This window comes from Echinops telfairi, unplaced genomic scaffold, assembly GCF_000313985.2.
Source record: "Echinops telfairi isolate 266 unplaced genomic scaffold, ASM31398v2 ScPeMD7_7472;HRSCAF=8510, whole genome shotgun sequence".
In the NCBI taxonomy this organism is placed as follows: Eukaryota; Metazoa; Chordata; class Mammalia; order Afrosoricida; family Tenrecidae; genus Echinops; species Echinops telfairi.
Window position 1 is genome coordinate 4,161,663 of NW_022111376.1, and position 16,834 is coordinate 4,178,496.

At 44.1% G+C, this 16,834-nt stretch overlaps 1 protein-coding gene across 1 annotated transcript; it reads left to right on the top strand.

Moving 5' to 3' along the window:
- The first annotated feature begins 1,835 nt into the window (after positions 1–1,835).
- On the top strand, positions 1,836–2,909 carry LOC101646856 (melanoma-associated antigen 10). Its single transcript, XM_004715625.1, has one exon. It carries the CDS (start codon positions 1,836–1,838, stop codon positions 2,907–2,909), a length of 1,074 nt encoding a protein of 357 aa, XP_004715682.1.
- Positions 2,910–16,834: the final 13,925 nt, after the last annotated feature.

The window sequence follows — 16,834 nt, forward strand, 5'->3', positions numbered from 1 at the left end:
TAGGACAGGTGGTCGGGCGTCTGAAGGGGAAGGGGCCCCCTCGATCATCGAAGGGGGTGTGTGTGTCCAGGCCCTTCCAGGAGTCAAAGAAAGGTTCCTGAGGCCGGCATGAAGAGCCCCCTGCCTCAGAACTCATGGAAACCCCACCCAACCCAATGTCCGCCCCTGAGAGCCCCCCAGGTGGGCGTGGCTGTACGTGATAGGCCCTCACTTCCACCATGGAAATCTCAGGGAGGTGGGGAATTGACCTGAGTGGGCTGCTTCCGGTCGGCTGAGGTAGGAATCAAGGCGAGGAGCCTACGGGATGAGGAGGGAAATCCTCCAACCCACAGAAACCCCTCCTGACCCCACTGGCCAGGCCGGAGACCCTGAATGCTGCTGTAAGGCCCAATCTAACCTCCTCATATCTGCTCAGGGGTTGAGGAAGGCAAAGCTCTTGAGTGAGGGGGCTGGCCTCAGGTCACCAAAGGAGGATTCTCTGGTTAGGACTCAACGCCAGAACTTGGTCCTGCCCCTTGCTGTCAGCCCGGGGAGATCAAGGGTCCAGGTGGCCTAATATTGGTGTTTTCTCACTTCCACCAGAGGGAGCGCCCAAGAAGGAGAGAAGAGGTGTGACGACTAGCAGAGAGAGGAGTGCGAGGACCCGTTACAATTCAAGGTGAGGACCCTGAGGATGAGGACGTGCGAAGGGAAGCCCTCACCCTAGAGACAAGGGAACCCACAGAATCCTGACCCTGCTGTTAGCCCTAGAAGACTTAGGTTCCGGGTCCCTTGGTGCGAGGCCTCCTCACTTCCACCTGGGGGTCTCGGAGAGGGAAGAGTCTTCAACTGAGGTGAAGGACAGAGACAGGTCAGAGAGGAAGAGGTCCTAAGCAATGCCAGGAGTCCATGCAGGAACCCTAAGAGAACACTTTAGGGACCTTAGACACAAGAACAGAGAGCACACCACCGAATCCCCACATGACCTTCCTGTCTATTTGACCTAGTCAGTGAGAGGGAGGGAGGAGGAAGCGGTCTCAAGGAAGTCAGGCTTTGATCTGAGCAGGTCAGCACGGGAGCATGCCAACTCTTCCAGAAGGAAAGATGGGAGGATTTAGGACATCCAGGAAGCGATGGGCCCCAGCTTTGCCCTTCTCTTTTGAACACTGAGAGGCATTGGGCAGCGTGGCTGGACGGGGGCACCCCTCACCACCTTCATTGGTCTCAGGGATGGGAACTCTTGATTTGAGAGTTCTCTCACTGCTAAGCAGAGGGGCTGCTGCCCTGAGTGAGCAGCAAGGATGCCATTCACCCAGAATTGTAGGGACCTCACAGAGTTCACCATGGCCCTCAGGACAGCACGAGGGCTTGAAGTCAGCACCCTGAAGTGCCTCTCCGTTCCTCTCACGGGGCTGCAAGGCACAGAAGAAAGGAAGACCTTGGTCGGAGTTCCTAGTTCTCGGCTCAGCAGAGCAGGGGAGACACAGATTCTACCAGGAGTCCACACGAGGACACTGAATGTGTGTCAAGGCCCCATTCATTTGGGAAGAGAGTGGGCCCCAGAGCCCTTGACCCATCCCCCCCACTGTCAGCTTGAGAAGCCAGGGCTGTATTCTGAGGAGTTTTAGTTTAAGACTCTCCTTCAGGGTGTTAGAGGACAGGCCGACAGGAGGCCCGGGAGGCCCTGGAGAAGACCTGTATATGTCAGCCCTTGTCAGAGACACCAAGGTGAATTTGTCAGCTGAGGTCACACACACACACACACACACACATCCTCTCTCTCTCTCTTTTTCTCCTGCAGACGTGTGAATTCCCATCACCTACCCTCCTGCCTATTGTCCCCGACAAGACTCATCATGCCTCGCCGGTCAAAGCGTCGCCGTTACACGCTTGAGCAAGGTGTTCATTTCCCAGGTGCCACCTTGGACGAGGAGAGGGAGCAGGTCCTCCATTTGGAGGAGGAGAAGGAGGAGGTCTCCTCATCCACCACCTGCTCGTCCTCCTTACCCAAGACTTCTTCCTCCTCCTCTTCCTCATCTTCCTCCCCTCTGCTTCTCAGCACTCCCGAGGAGGCATGTGCTATTGGGACACCCGACTCTTCGCTGAGTTCCCCAATACTGTGCTCCCCCTCAGAAGCCATTGAATTCAGTCTGTCCAACAACTCAGCCGATGATTCCAGCAGCTCTGAGGCCGAGGCTTTTCAGCCCCCACCAGATCCGGAGATGCTGCTCAGCGATGCACTAGATGAGAAGGTGACAGCTGTGGTGCAGTTCCTGCTCTCCAAGTATCAAATGAAGGAGCTCACTACCAAGGCAGAACTGCTGGCAATTGTCAGTGAGTACCAGGACCACTTCCCTTTGATATTCAGGGAAGTCTTAGAGTGCATGCAGCTGGTCTTTGGTGTGGATGTGAGGGAAGTGGATCCTGTTAGCCACTCCTATGTCCTTCTCAACAGTCTGGGCCTCACGTATGATGGGTTGGTCGGTGGTGCACAGGATGTGCCCAAGAATGGCATCCTGATCCTTATCCTGAGCTTAATCTTCCTGAAGGGCAACGCTGTCCCTGAGGAGAAAATCTGGAAAGCGATGAGTGTGATTGGCTTGTATGCGGGCTCAGAGCACTACCTCTACGGGGATCCCCAGAAGTTCATCACTGAAGATTGGGTGCAGGGGGGGTACTTGGAATACCGCTGGGTGCCTAACAGCAATCCTCCCTGCTATGAATTCCTATGGGGTCCGAGGACCTATGCAGAAACCAGTAAGATGGAAATCCTTAAGTTTTTGGCCAACATCCATGGGAGTGACCCCAGCTCTTTCCCATTATGGTATGAGGAGGCTTTGAGAGAGGAGGCTGAGAGAGCCAAGGCCCAGGCCAGTATTGCTACAGATGCTTCCATTGCCAAGGCCAGTGAAAATACCCAGGCTCAGTAGTGCGGCCTCTCCTGCCCCAAGTAACCCGGCCAACCCTCACTCTGAAATGGGTGGGCACTGGAGGGCCAGGAGTCGGCATCTTTGTATCCCTGTTCTATGGAGGGACGTGAAGTTTTCTCTTCTTGTTGGTATTTTTCCAATGTTGTTCCTTTGAATAGATAAGGTTTAATTGTCTCTAGAATCATAAGTTTCCCAATGACATTGATCACACAGGCATTGCTTGTCCTGTGATTTAAGAGGAAGGACTTCATTCTTTTATAAGATGCATGGGGAAGGGGCCTGTTTTATTTGCTGAGCGAAAACCAGAGAACGTGGCCTGGCAACAGGAGCTTTTGGGGAAATGTGAACTCCCTCAGCAGTCAAAGAGAGGGGGCCTAAAGAGGTTTGTGTGTCCTTATCCTTTTTCAGTTTGTTGTGTGATGTTGAAAACTCTGGACCTGGATTAGTTACAATTGTAGAATTAATAAAATTGGAATAAAGGAAAGTCTTCACTCTTGGTTTCTTACCACCGCACACACACACACACACACACACACACACACACACACACACGGAGATTCAGGCCAGTGGGGTTAGGGGTCCTACGCAAAGCAAGACAGCACCCCAACTCTCCTTCAAAGAAGGGCAGCATGGTCCAGGACCAAGGGGAACACCGGATGGGAGCGAGCAGTATCCCCCAGAACCTCAAGGCCTAGGGAGAGGGTGTGAGGCAGTGGGGGTCCAGTGGGAGCGGTTGGGGGTCTGTGTCAAGGCCAGGTTGCTTGGAGCTGTGGCCTCACTGAGGATGGGAATGGAACCGTGTGTCCTCAATCTAAATCAGTGACAAGAGGAAAACCTGGTGGAAAACAACGCTTGGTGGTCACTTCTGGGTCCTGGGTAAGCCTGAGACGAAGGCTCACCGGAGGTAAGTCTGGGTGGTATCCTCTGCTCTTGTCCCAGTCTGGAACCACATGTTCCCACCTGCCAGGAGTACCCGAGAAGTGAGTGCAGCTCCCTGTACTGGGAAGACATTCTCACCAAGTCTCAGAGACTGCAATCTGGGCCACTTAGGGCAGGGATCAGAGGGTTGGTGGGGTGGGAAGAATAGAAGCTGTGATTGAGGCGGTGGAGCATCTGGAAGGGAGGGAAGGAGTTGGGCCTGGACTTAAACCCTAGGAGCATCAGCTGGGGATGACGCCCTCACACTAATGCACCCTCTAGGAGGGAGCATGTCCTGAGTCTGAGTGAAGAAAAGACATCTAGTATTTGATTTCCTGCTGAGGTTCTTATCATATGAGAGGCCCGGGCAATATAAAAACCTTCCCAGAAGTAAAAGGTATCCTTGGATGGAAAAAAAAAATCCTAGCAATAACTGTCATTCCGGGAAAATCCAATCATGGCAGCCCGGTGCCAGGGCCTGTGAGCCCACTCATTCAACAGATCAGTACCGTTGCGTGGACTTCAACTCACAGCACCCGATAGGACAGAGTAGAATGGTTTCATAGGGTTTCAGAGACTAAATTTTTGTGGAAGCACAGACTCCTTTTCCTCCAGCAGAGCAGCTGGTGAGTTCCAATCATCAACCATGAGGATGTTTAGCCCACAGTGCCACCACGGATTCTTTACCCAAGAGTCTAGACTATGGTCATTTCCTCAAGATTACAAGGCTGAGGCTAGGACCTGGCCAAGGTACTAAATGGCCCCCTAAGTCTGGAGTATGACAGAGCAAACACAATTTGGGGATCATCTGTGACCGTATTCCCCTGGGTTCCTCTGCCCTGAGCCCTGGGCCCTTTAGGAACCGACTCTGCCTAGGAACTGGCATCACAGTGCGGTCACTCCCACCCTCCTCCACCCCAAGCCTGTGTCTTTCTTTCCAACTCGAACATGGCCATGACCCACTTTGCCCTGCTACCAGAGTCACAGCCCAGGGTCATCTGCCTTGTCCTGTCTTGAGCATCCCTTCCTGCAAAAGCACCCTCACTGCTCCACTCCTCCCCTGGAAGCCCCTGAGTGCAAACAGTATAAATTAGAAAAATTGACTAGGAATGTCTAGTCATCTGGTCACACTCACTGAGCACCTATAAGAAACTTTCTTTCCCGGGTGTACGAGACTGTACCTTTAAGGGATTAGAAAGTCTCCTCTTTTTCTTACAGAGCATCTGGTGGTTGAGAACATCTGGCTTTGTGGTTAGTAGCCCAATGCCTACGGTCAACTCATTCAGCTGCTAACCAAATGGTTGGAAGTTAGTCCACTCAGAAGAGCCTCAGAAGAAAAACTTGGTGATCGGCTTATGAAAAAACGGCCACTGAAAATCCTATGGTGCACAGCTCTGCTCTGTTACTCATGAGGTCAAGAGGCATGGTAGTGGACTCAACAATTGTTTGATGTTTTGTTTTAATATAGAATTCCAAGTTGACAGCTTGTTTTTCTTTTCAGTAATTTAAAGATATTGAAACCTCACTCCTCTCTCCTCTTGCTTGAATTGTTTGGACACAAAATCTGCTGTCATCTTTTTGTTTTGTTTTAAATCATTTTATTGGGGGCTCAGACAACTCTTATCACAATCCATCCATCCATTGTGTCAAGCACATCTGTACATTTGTTGCCCTCAGCATTCTCAAAATATTTGCTTTCTACTTGAGCCCTTGATATCAGCTCCTCATTTTCCCCCTTCCCTCACAAACCCTTGATAATTTATAAATCATTACTATTTTGTCATATCTTACACTGTCCAACATCTTCCGTCACCCATTTTTCTGTTGTCCATCCCCCAGGGAGGAAGTTATATGTAGATCCCTGTGATTGGTTCCCCCTTTTTACCCCACCTTCCCTCCACCCTCCCGGTTTCACCACTCTCACCACTGGTCCCGAAGGGGTAATCTGGCCTGGATTCCCTGTGTTTCCAGCTCTTATCTGTACCAGTGTACATCCTCTGGTCTAGCCGGATTTGTAAGGTAGTATTGGGATCATGATAGTGGATGGAGGTGGGGAGAAGCATTAAGAACTAGAGGTAAGTTGTATGTTTCATCATTGCTACCCTGCACCCTGACTGGCTCGTCTCCTCCCCGCGACCCTTCTGTAAGGGGGTGTCCAGTTTCCTACAGATGGGCTTTGGGTCTCCACTCTGCACTCATTCTCATTTACAATGATATGATTTTTTGTTCTTTGATGCCTGATACCTGATTCCTTCGACACCTCGTAGTCACACAGGCTGGCGTGCTTTTTCCATGTGGGCTTTGTTGCTTCTGAGCTAGAGGGCTGCTTGTTTACCTTCAAGCTTTTAAGACCCCAGACGCTATATCTTCTGACAGCTGGGAACCATCAGCTTTCTTCTCCACAGTGCTCATACAACTCTTATCACCATTCCTCCATACTCACTGGCCAAGGAGTCAATGCTGACTACAGCGACCCCCTCTGGGTTTCTGAGACTGTTAACTCTATGGGAGTAGAAAGTCCAGTCTGGGAGCTGTTGGTGGTTTTGAACTGCTAACCATGCAGATCGCAGCCCAGAGCATAGCCAAAACACCACAAGGGCTTCTTCCATAATAGGCAAATTGTCTTTTTTTCTGTGTTTGCTGTTAGCATTTTCTCTTTATTACCGGTTTTAAGCAATTTACTCATGATGTACCTTGACATCATTTTATCCTTGTTTCCCTCTTCTTCAATCTGTGAACTTGGAGTTGTGATCAATTTTGGAAATTTCTCATTTGCTATTTCTTCACAAATTGTTTTCTATTTCCCACTTTTCCTCTCCTTCGGGGCCTCCAGATGCATGTTTGGTATGTCACTTGTGGCTTCCATTGTTGTTGTTTTTGTTTCTTGTTTCATTCTGAAAAGTTTCTAAAGCTATATCATCATATTCACTGATCTTTTCTTCTGCCATGTCTAATCTAACACTAATCCGAACCAGTGCATTTTTTTGTGTGTAATAGTGATGTACACACAACAAAACCTACAGCAATGTACCAATCTCTCGACATACACTTCAGAGTCATTGATTATATTCTTCTGCAACCTCACTCAGAGCTTGCCAAACCAGTGCTGGTTTTGTTTTGTTGTTGTTGTTTTGGGTAAGAACAAACACTTTAGATTTTATATCTCAAAGCTTGTTTTATATTTTTCTTATATTCCTATTTAATCGTCCCTGTCTTTTGTGAACAGATGGAATACAGTATAACTATTTTAACATCCTTGCCTAATAACCCTCTCATCGGCCTCATTTCTAGACAATTTTGGATTCATTGATTTTATCCTTAATATATTGATTTTCCTTCCCTACTTCTTAGACTGTTTGGTAAGGTTGATTGGATGCCAGACATTATGATGTTTCATTACCTTATTGAGGGTAGATTTTTCATGTATATTTCTTAATTTAATAACTGTTCATGAGTTTTGTTCTGGAACCAGTGAGACCCTTTTGGGTCTTGCTTTTAGACTTTAAGGGGCCCTGGTGGCGCTGTCAGGTTAGTGTTGGACATCTAACTGCAAGGTTGAAATCCACCAGCTGCTCCAAGGAAGAAAGATGAGGCTATCTGAGCCCATAAAGTTTTACGGCCTCAGAAATCCTATACGGGCCTCTCTGAGTCAAAACTGACTCCATTGCCATGGGTTTTCCATTTTAGGAGGTGCGATCAGAGCAGTGTTGAATCCAGACGAAGACTCCTTCACCACTAAGATACATGTGGCGGGGCGGGACAAAGATTCTTTCTGTCGTGCAGATGGTCTCTATGAGTCAGAGCTCGTTTCAGGGCACCTAATAGCAACAACAATAACAATGACTAGAGCACAAAAGCAAACCTCTCTGTGTAATCAAATGCCCCATGAATTAGGAGGTTTCCCAATGTGACTGATAGTAAAGCAATCATGCTCAATCCTCTGTGAATTCCAAAATTCTCTCTCTTGTACAGCTGTGTCCTCTCTGCAGACTCTAGCCACTTTGGCCTCCCTGGACTCCCAGTTCAGTCTCTTCAGCTTCCCATAGGTGTGCAGTCAGCTGGGGCAATGATCGGGACTCACCTCACTTGTTTTACATCTCTCAGAGAAATACCGTGTATACTCATGTATAAGCTGAGTTTTTCAGCACATTTTTTATACAGTTTTGTGGTAAAATTAGGTGTCTCGGCTGATATTCGAGTCGGCTTATACCCGAGTATATACGTTATTTGTCCCTGATGTCCAATGAATTGAAAGTCATTGTTTTATTTGTATTTCATTAAAATTATTTTAAGGAGGAGTGGCCCAAAGTAGAAACCCTATATTTCAAATTGAAAGCCAAAATTACCTATGCATGTGAAATACCCCAACATTTCAAACATATGTAAATTGAATGCAATATTGAACATACTTACATGCAACTGGGAGAATATGCAGCAAAATGGCAACAATGCTTTTCTCTTAGTAATGGAAATAAAGATGATTTACTTTTTTCTCATTTGTGTGTTCCATTTTTGCTGACATTTCTGAAACATCCAAAATACCTTCATACTGATAACATATGATACATATTTTAAAATGTGATTTAGGCTGCTAAAAATATACACATGTTCTCTAGATAGTTTGCCATATTGATCAACCACTTAGATTCTTCTCAGCCTCTGGTCTGCATGCTTGCTGAGTAACTAGAAACAAAATACCTTGAGATTTAATTAGTTGGTTATCTGTAGTCATCCAACTGTTCTCAGACCGTCAAATACACATATAATGCTCCGCGGGCAAAACATTAACATATCTTAAGAGAAAAGAGTAGTTTTACTTGAACCATATTTTCTATCACATGATGAGCCAATATTCATAGGAAGGACTGTGTGAAGGCCAGCTTGGCAGACGGATTATCCTGATGGTATTCATGATAATGAGTGTTGTTTCTAAGCCTCTTGTCAAAGCATATTTTTATATATCTTGTCAACATTCATAGTAAACAAATTATGTGATTTTAAAAATATGGTTTTCAGTCAGGACTGCCATTAATTCCAAGTCATGCTAGGAAATTCACTTTAAACACGCCTCAAAAAAACCCTCACTGCCATAAAGTTGGTTCTGACTCATAGATCCCTAAATACTATGCAATAACACGAATCTACAGTTTACTGAGTATTCTACATGGAGTTTCTAAAGCGATGACCGTGCACATGGTCATTGCTCACCAGTAAATGGTATGTTAAAATAACTGTAATTTGTGATTTTATGTTAGTAATATCTTAAATATTTTCTGCATCCACAATTCCTCCATTTTAATGTTTTGATTTCATACACGGTCCTAAAAAAGGCAGGAATGATATATCTCGCGTAGACATAATTTCATATTATTCTTGTGGCCTGGGAATTTTCTCACCACTGCATTTTGCGCTCCTTACTTTACCAAATAATTCTGATCCTAATGAATTCCTATCCATTCTCAGTTATAAAATATATGCACCTATTTTGATTCTTAGCAATGGAACTATCTTATGTTTTTCCATTTTAAATAAATAGACTCACATTCTCTAAAAAAGAGAAAGGATGGAATAAAGAAACTCTAGTATCATTGCCAGGAGCCTTGGTGGTATAGTGGTTAAGCATTGGGCTGCAATCTGCAAGGTTGGCAGTGTGAAACCACCAGCTGCTCTGTGGGGGAAAGATGGAACTTTCTACTCCCATGAACAGGTTTTTGTTTTTATAAATCATTTTATTGGGAGGGGGGTCGTCTTGCAGCTCTTATAACAATCCACGCATCAATTGTATCAAGCACGTTTGTACATGTTGCCATCATCATTTTCTAAACATTTTCTTTCCACTTGAGCTCTTGGTATCAGCTCCTCTTTTTACTCTCCCTTCCAGACCCTTCTACCCTTGTGAACACTTGCTATTATATATTATTATTATTTTCATATCTTTCACTGCCCATTGTCTCCCTTCACCCACGTTTCTGTTGTTTGTCCCCCTTGGGGTGGATGGGTTATATGTTGATCATTGTGATCTGTTCACCCATTCTCTCCCTTCTCCCCCCACCTTCCCCTTACCCTCATGGTATCGCTACTCCCATTACTTTACCTGAGGGGTTTATCTGTCCTGGATTCCGTGTGCCAGGAGCCCTTACCTGTACATGTTCTGGTCTAGCCAAATATGTATGGTAGGACTAGGGCCATGATAATGGGGGTGGGGAGGAAAAGCAGGAAGGAACTAGAGGAATGTTGTGTGTTTCATGGCCTCTACACTGCACCCTGACTGACTTGTCCCTTCCTTGTGAACCTTCTCTTAGGGCATGTCCAATTGTCTACTGATGGGCCTTGGGGCTCCACTTCGAACCCACTCATTCACATATATTTGGTTGTTTTGGGTCTTCTTATGCCTGATACCTGATCCCGTTGACACCTCATGATCACACAGGCTGGTGTACTTCTTCCATGTGGGCTTTCTTGTTTCCCTGCTAGATGGCCAGTTGTTTAACTTCAAGCCTTTAAGACCCCAGGGCCTATATTTTTTAATAGCCAGGCATTATTTGCTTCCTTCACCATATTTGCTTATGCAACCATTTTGTCTTCAGCAATTGTGCCGGGAAGGTTAGCATCACAGAATGCCAGGTTATAAGAACAGTGTTCTTGCATTGAGGGAGTACTTGAGTAGAGGCCCAATATCCATCTGCTACCTTATTATTTAACATATAGATATATGTATATAGACCTATATCCCTATCGTTATATATTAATATATTTACATATATACATGCCTGTTTTTAGACCTTTATAAATGTCTTTTACCTCCTAGTTCTTTCCTCTATTTCCTTTTACTTTTCTCCTGTTCCACTATCTTGTTCAGCCTTCATTTGGCTCTCAGTAATTCCTCTCGGCTACATTGCCCTTGATCAAACCCACCAGGCATTCTCGGTCCTCTTCGTCATCAATTTTAGATCTTTTGTTGTTTCCTTGTCCCTGGGTTTGCTGGCTCCCCCTTCCCTGCACCCGACCTGCTCCTTTCCCATGGCCCTCCAGAACTGTTAGTCCTGTTGTTTTCTCCTTGGGATTGTTTATCCTGCCTATCTTATATAGATAGGCATTAAGCAAAACAAGCCCTATAAATAGTTCCAGGTCTGTCTGCTGACCTTTATAAATGTTTTCTGATCAGGTCTGATGAGGTGCCAAGCCTTGCCCCGAGTCCAAAGTCTATTTTCTGGATTCTGTGGGGGCTTCGTTGCTTTGCTCTCCTTGCTGCTCTGTTGTGCTCCATTCCTGTTATGCCCTGGTGTGGGGGGTCAGACTTGGCACATTTCCCACACTGTGTCTTCAGTGCTGTTCCCTGTGCACTTTAGGTCAGTGAGGTGATGTGGTGACTAGTGGTGGGGCGGCCCTACAGTCCTCACTGTGCATTGGCTGCTCTTAACAGGAATGTCATCCTCAAGGATTGGTGTGCCAGAATGCAGTCCACTCTCTCTTTTTCCCTTTTAGCTTTCTCCCTTGGGGTCTGGGCAGGCCTGCCACTCTCCCTGGCCTGTATCTCCAGTGCTGTCCTCTGTAGTGCATTCTTCTGGGGCGGGGCGGTCAACGTAGTTGGGATAGAGGCTGGCCCCGCAGACCTCACTGTTAGTTCGCTGATTCAGTATATTGCCCTCAAGGCATGGCACACCAGGTTGAGGTCTGGTGCCTTCCTCCCTTTCCTGTGGAGGCCTAAACAGTCTCACTCTTGGAAACATACTAGGGTAATTCTTCTCTGTCCTACATGGTAGCTGTAAGACAACATGGACTCGATGGCAATGAGTTTGAGTTTTTGAGTATCTTTGCCATATTTTTGTTTGCCTATTTCATTTTATATTTAATGAGTGTTTTACTCTTGCAAAATAAAAACTATAGCTCATTGTTACATCTTATCACCTTGGTTCCTTCATATGTTTTTGCTGTAGAAATAAGTTATTTTCTTGCTGTGATAGTTTATTGTGCCAATCTGGCCAATAGGAGCATGTAGGATTAATCAGGTCACAGTTTGACTGGAGAGAAAAGAGATAAAGGGTGCTGCAAGGCCCGCTCCCATCTCTCTTGCTCTCTGGTGATTGTAGCAGTGTGCTGATGCTTTAGCTAGTTCTCTGCCTCAATCTCTGTGTTACACTACCTGTGGACCAAGCCAACCCATGGATCATGTCACTAGAGCTTGAGGCTCCTTTGGGACCTACTTCACCACATTGCTAGTGCTTACATCACTTGAGTTTGAGGCTGGTGGATCCTGTCACCTTGCATTGCTTGAGTTTGATAGCACATCTGGCTGGCTTTGCTAAGCTCACTTGCTACTCACTGTTGATAACCCACCCTGCTCTTTGCTTCCTGTGGGCAGACTCTGCCTGCTTTACCCAAGGGAGGACTGTGCTGTCTGCTCTCTTGACCTTGGATGCAGCAACCCACGTGAGTTGAAGGAATTCTAGTATATTAACTGTTCCATGAAAATGAGTTGAAGTGAGCCTTCTGTACTGCTGTGTGGACTAATTAACTGTTATATTCCTTCTCACTGTGTGTATATATATATTCATAAGTGTCCTGGTTTTGTTTCTCTAGAGAACCCTGCTTAACACACTTGTATTCCACCCTTTCAAACAATTACATATTATTACTAGCTCATAAGATTTCTATTAATTTGTGAGTCTAATTTGTGTTCTGTCATTTTTGCCCTTTTGAAAATTTCCACATCTTATTCCTTCCTCTACAAGTATATTTCCTGTAACTTAACTATGTCTAAAGCTATTGATAACCAAATATTTTTTAAATTTCTCAGACTCACGTTGGATATTTCAGCTCCTTTGATTTTTTCATGAAACTAGTTCTTGATTTTGCAATATTATGTATTGTTTTCCTAATTTTTAATTTCATTGACTTCTCTTACCTATTTCATTCCCATTCCTTTGGTAAATGGGATTTCTTTTACTTTTATTTTTATAGTTTCTTAAAGTGGAAGCTTATAATATTGATTTCAGTTTTTCCTTACTTTCGAATAAGTGTTTAATGACTTAAAATTTTCCCTAATGTATTGCTTAGGCTGAATTCCCCAATGATAGATTGCATTATTATTTTCAGTCAGTTTAAAATATTTTCTGATTTCCCTCGAGATTTTCCTTTGAAATATTTGTAAAAAGATATTGTTCAATTTCCAAATATTTGGAGACTTTGCAGCTACCTCTTTTCTTACATTCGTTAGGTTCATTTCATCATGGACAGAACTTATTCTTTTTATGATTTCAATTCTTTTAAATTTGTTAAGGGTTGTTTTATAGTCTATGTTAGCAAAGATCTTTTGTGCACTTAAAAGCAATGTGGTTTCTGCCATTGATGGGTGGGGCATTTTGTAAATGCCAATGAAATAAAGTTAGTTGTTAGTATTGGGATATAAATCTTTACAGAAGCGGACTGCCCCATCTTTCCCCAAGGAGCGGCTGATGGAACTGCCAGTCATTTGCTTAGCAGGTGAGCACTTAACTACTGTGCCAAATCTTTCAATAATTTTATATGAAAATTAGACAAAAACAGCTACAAACCAATGCCCCTCATGAATATAGAAGCAACAATACTTAAAACATTAGCAAACAGAATGCAGCAATACATAAAAAGCATAATACTGCGTGACCAAGTGGGATTTATGTTTAGAACAAAAGCCTTTTCAATTTTGGTAATCATTAAATATAAGCTACCATGTTAACAGATGAAATAATGTTAGAGAAAAATCATTTCACAATATAAAACTTCCATTCATGACAAAAATAAATATGAAAACCCTCTCTAAAAATTAGAACTAGATAAGGTTTTACTCACCAGCTAAAGAACATCTACAGAAATTCTGTCTCTGTAGTTAAAGATTACTGTGTTAGGTCAGCGACTAAAGAAATAAATCCAGTGACACATACACATAAGAGACAGCTTTATATCAAGAATTAATAATTTATCGAGAAAACATCCTAGCCCAGTCCAATTCAAGCCCATAAAACTGACACTAATTCATAATTCTCTCGTCAGACTCACACAGTCACATGCAATGATGCAGAATTCAGGAAGATCACAGGCCAGTGATTGCAAAGTTGTGTGGATCCAACGTTGGTGGGATCATGGCAGTGCACTGGAAGCTCTCAAGTTGTCCAGCAAACAGGAAAATCAAGGCAGAGAGAGAGAGAGGGAGTGTCCCTGGGCCCTCCTTTTGAGAAGGCCATGTTCACAAAGAGGCACCATCAGGTTGTGACCTGACAGGTGGGATACTGCACCTACACTTTTATATATCTTCAAGTTGACATAACATTACCTTCTGCCTAAAATCAGGAAAAAGGAAAGATATAACTATGTAGAACAACCCAAGGAAATTATAAAAATCAACCTTAGAATTAATAAATGAGATTAGCAAGGTCATAGGATACAAGAGCAACACACCAAAATCAGCCCTATTTCTTTCGTTTTAAAAATTATTTAATCTTTTTATTGGAGACTCTTACAGCTCTTATAACAATCCATATATCCATTGTGTCAAGCACATTTGTACATATGTTGCCATCATCCTTTTCAAAACATTTTCTTTCTACTTGAGCCTTTGGTATCAACTCCTTATTTCCCCCTCCCTTTCCTATCCTCCCTTGCACATAAACCCTTGATAATTTATAAATTATTCTTATTTTCATATCTTACACCAACCGCTGTCTCCCTTCATCCACATTTATGTTGTTCATCCTCCTTGGGGGAAACAGATAACATTGATTGTTGTGAGTGGTTCCCCCTCTCTTCCACCACCTTCCCCCTACCATCATGGTATCGCTTCTCTCATTATTGGTCCTGGGGGTTTATCTGTCCTGGACTCCCTGTGTTGTGAGCTCTTATCTGTACAAGTGTACCATGTACCAGTGTACATGTTCTGGTCTAGTCAGATTTGTAAGGTAGAATTGGGCTCATGATATTGGGGTGGGGTGAGACGTTAAAGAACTAGAGAAATGATTTATATTTCATCAGTGCTATACTGCATCCTGGGTGGCTCTTCCCTTCCTTGTGACCCTTCTGTGACGGGATGTTCAATTGTCTACAGGTGGGCTTTGGGTTTCCACTCTCCTTGTTTGCATTGATATGATTGTTTTTTCTGGGTCTTCTGATGCCTCATACCTGACCCCATCAAAACCTCATGATCACATAGGCTGGTGTGTTTCTTCTATGTTGGCTTTGTTGCTTCTCAGTTAGATGGCTGCATGCTTATCTTCAAACCTTCCAGACCCCAGGTGCTATATCTTTTGATAGTCGGGCACCATCAGCTTTCTTCACTACATTTGTTTAAGCACCCATTTTGTCTTCAGTGATCATGTCGAGAAGGTGAGCATCACAGAATGACATGTTATTAGAACAAAGTGTTCTTTCATTGAGGGTGTACTTGAGTAGAGGCCCAATGTCCATCTGCTACCTTAATACTTAACATATAAATATATGTACATAGACATATATCCCTATCATTATGTATAAGTATTTTTACATATGTACGTGCCTGTATTTATACCTCTATAAATGTCGTTTGCCTCCTAGTTCTTTCTTCTATTTCCTTTTTCTTTCCTCTTGTCACACTATCTTGTTCAACCTTCATTTGCCTTTCATTAATTTCTCTTGGCTACATTGCACTTGATCAAGCCCAACCAGGCATCCTATGCCCTCCTCACCATTGATTTTAGATCACTTGTTGTTTCCTTGTCCCTGGGTTTGTTGTCTCCCACTTCCCTTTACCCCACCTCCTCCTCTCCCATGTCCCTCCAGATCTGTCAGTCCCATTGTTTGCTCCTCTAGATTGTTTATCCTGCCCATCTTATCTAGATAGACATGCAAAAACAAACTAAAAACAACAACAAAAACAAAAACAACAAAGAAAAGCCTATAAAAAGTACCCAGTCTGTCTGTTTTCCTTTATGAGTATTTTCTGGTGGAGTCTGATGAGGTACCATGCCCTGCCCCCCAAAATCTACTTTTGGGATTCCTCAGAGACTTCATTGCTTTGCTCCCCTCCCTGTTCTGTTGCATGCCCTGCATGTTTTGCCCTAGTGTTGTGGGGTCAGATCTGGCACAATTCCCCCACTGTGTCTCCAGTGTTTTTCCCTGTAGCACTATGGGTCAGTGAGGGGACATCATGTCTGTGGTGGGGCTGGCCCTTTGGTCCTCTCTGCGCATTGGCTACTCTGAGGAGGAATATCGTTCTTGGGTCTTGCTGGGCCAGGATCCATTCCACTCTCTCTTTCTCTCTCCTTCCCTCTTAGTTTGCTCCCGTGTGTTCTGAGCAGACGCACCCCTCTCTCTGAGCTGTATCTTCAGTGCTGTCCTCCATAGTGCATTCTTTTAGGGAGGGGGTTCACATAGCTGGATTTGGGGCCAGCCTTGCAGACCTCTCTATTTGTCTGAATGCATATGCAGGTATGTTGCATTCAATTATTGGTGCACCAAATTAAAATCTGGACCCTCTTTCATCTTTCCTGTGGAGATATAAACAATACCCTCCCCTTGGGTGAATCACCCTTATTTCTAATAACAACAAATGCTAGGCAAAATTGTTATAATATCATTAAAAATAGCTCCAAAATGAATTAATTAGGTATAAATTAAATTAAATATATACAGCATCTTATACTGAAAACTACAAAAGCCTGATGAGAAACATCAAGGAAGACCCACATAAAGAGCAGACAATGTATTCATGGATTGGAAGACACAAGATAGTGAAGAGGTAAGTTCTCACTACATTGATGTATAGTCAGTGCGATATACTTTATTAAAACTCATAGCTACCTAATAGGACAGAGTAGAACCGTCCCTGTGTTTACAAGACTATAACTCCTTAGAGAGTGCTGGTGGTTTCAAATTGCTCACATTGTGGTTAGTAACCGAACATGTAACCACTAAGCCATGAGAGCTTCTCTACTAATCTAGAGATTTGAAGAATGCTAATCAAAATTTCAGCATAGTTTTGTAGATGTAAGCAAACCAAT

Bases quoted from the DNA above. Each gene is read 5' to 3' on its own strand.
- LOC101646856 (XM_004715625.1), top strand. From the start codon at position 1,836: ATGCCTCGCCGGTCAAAGCGTCGCCGTTACACGCTTGAGCAAGGTGTT.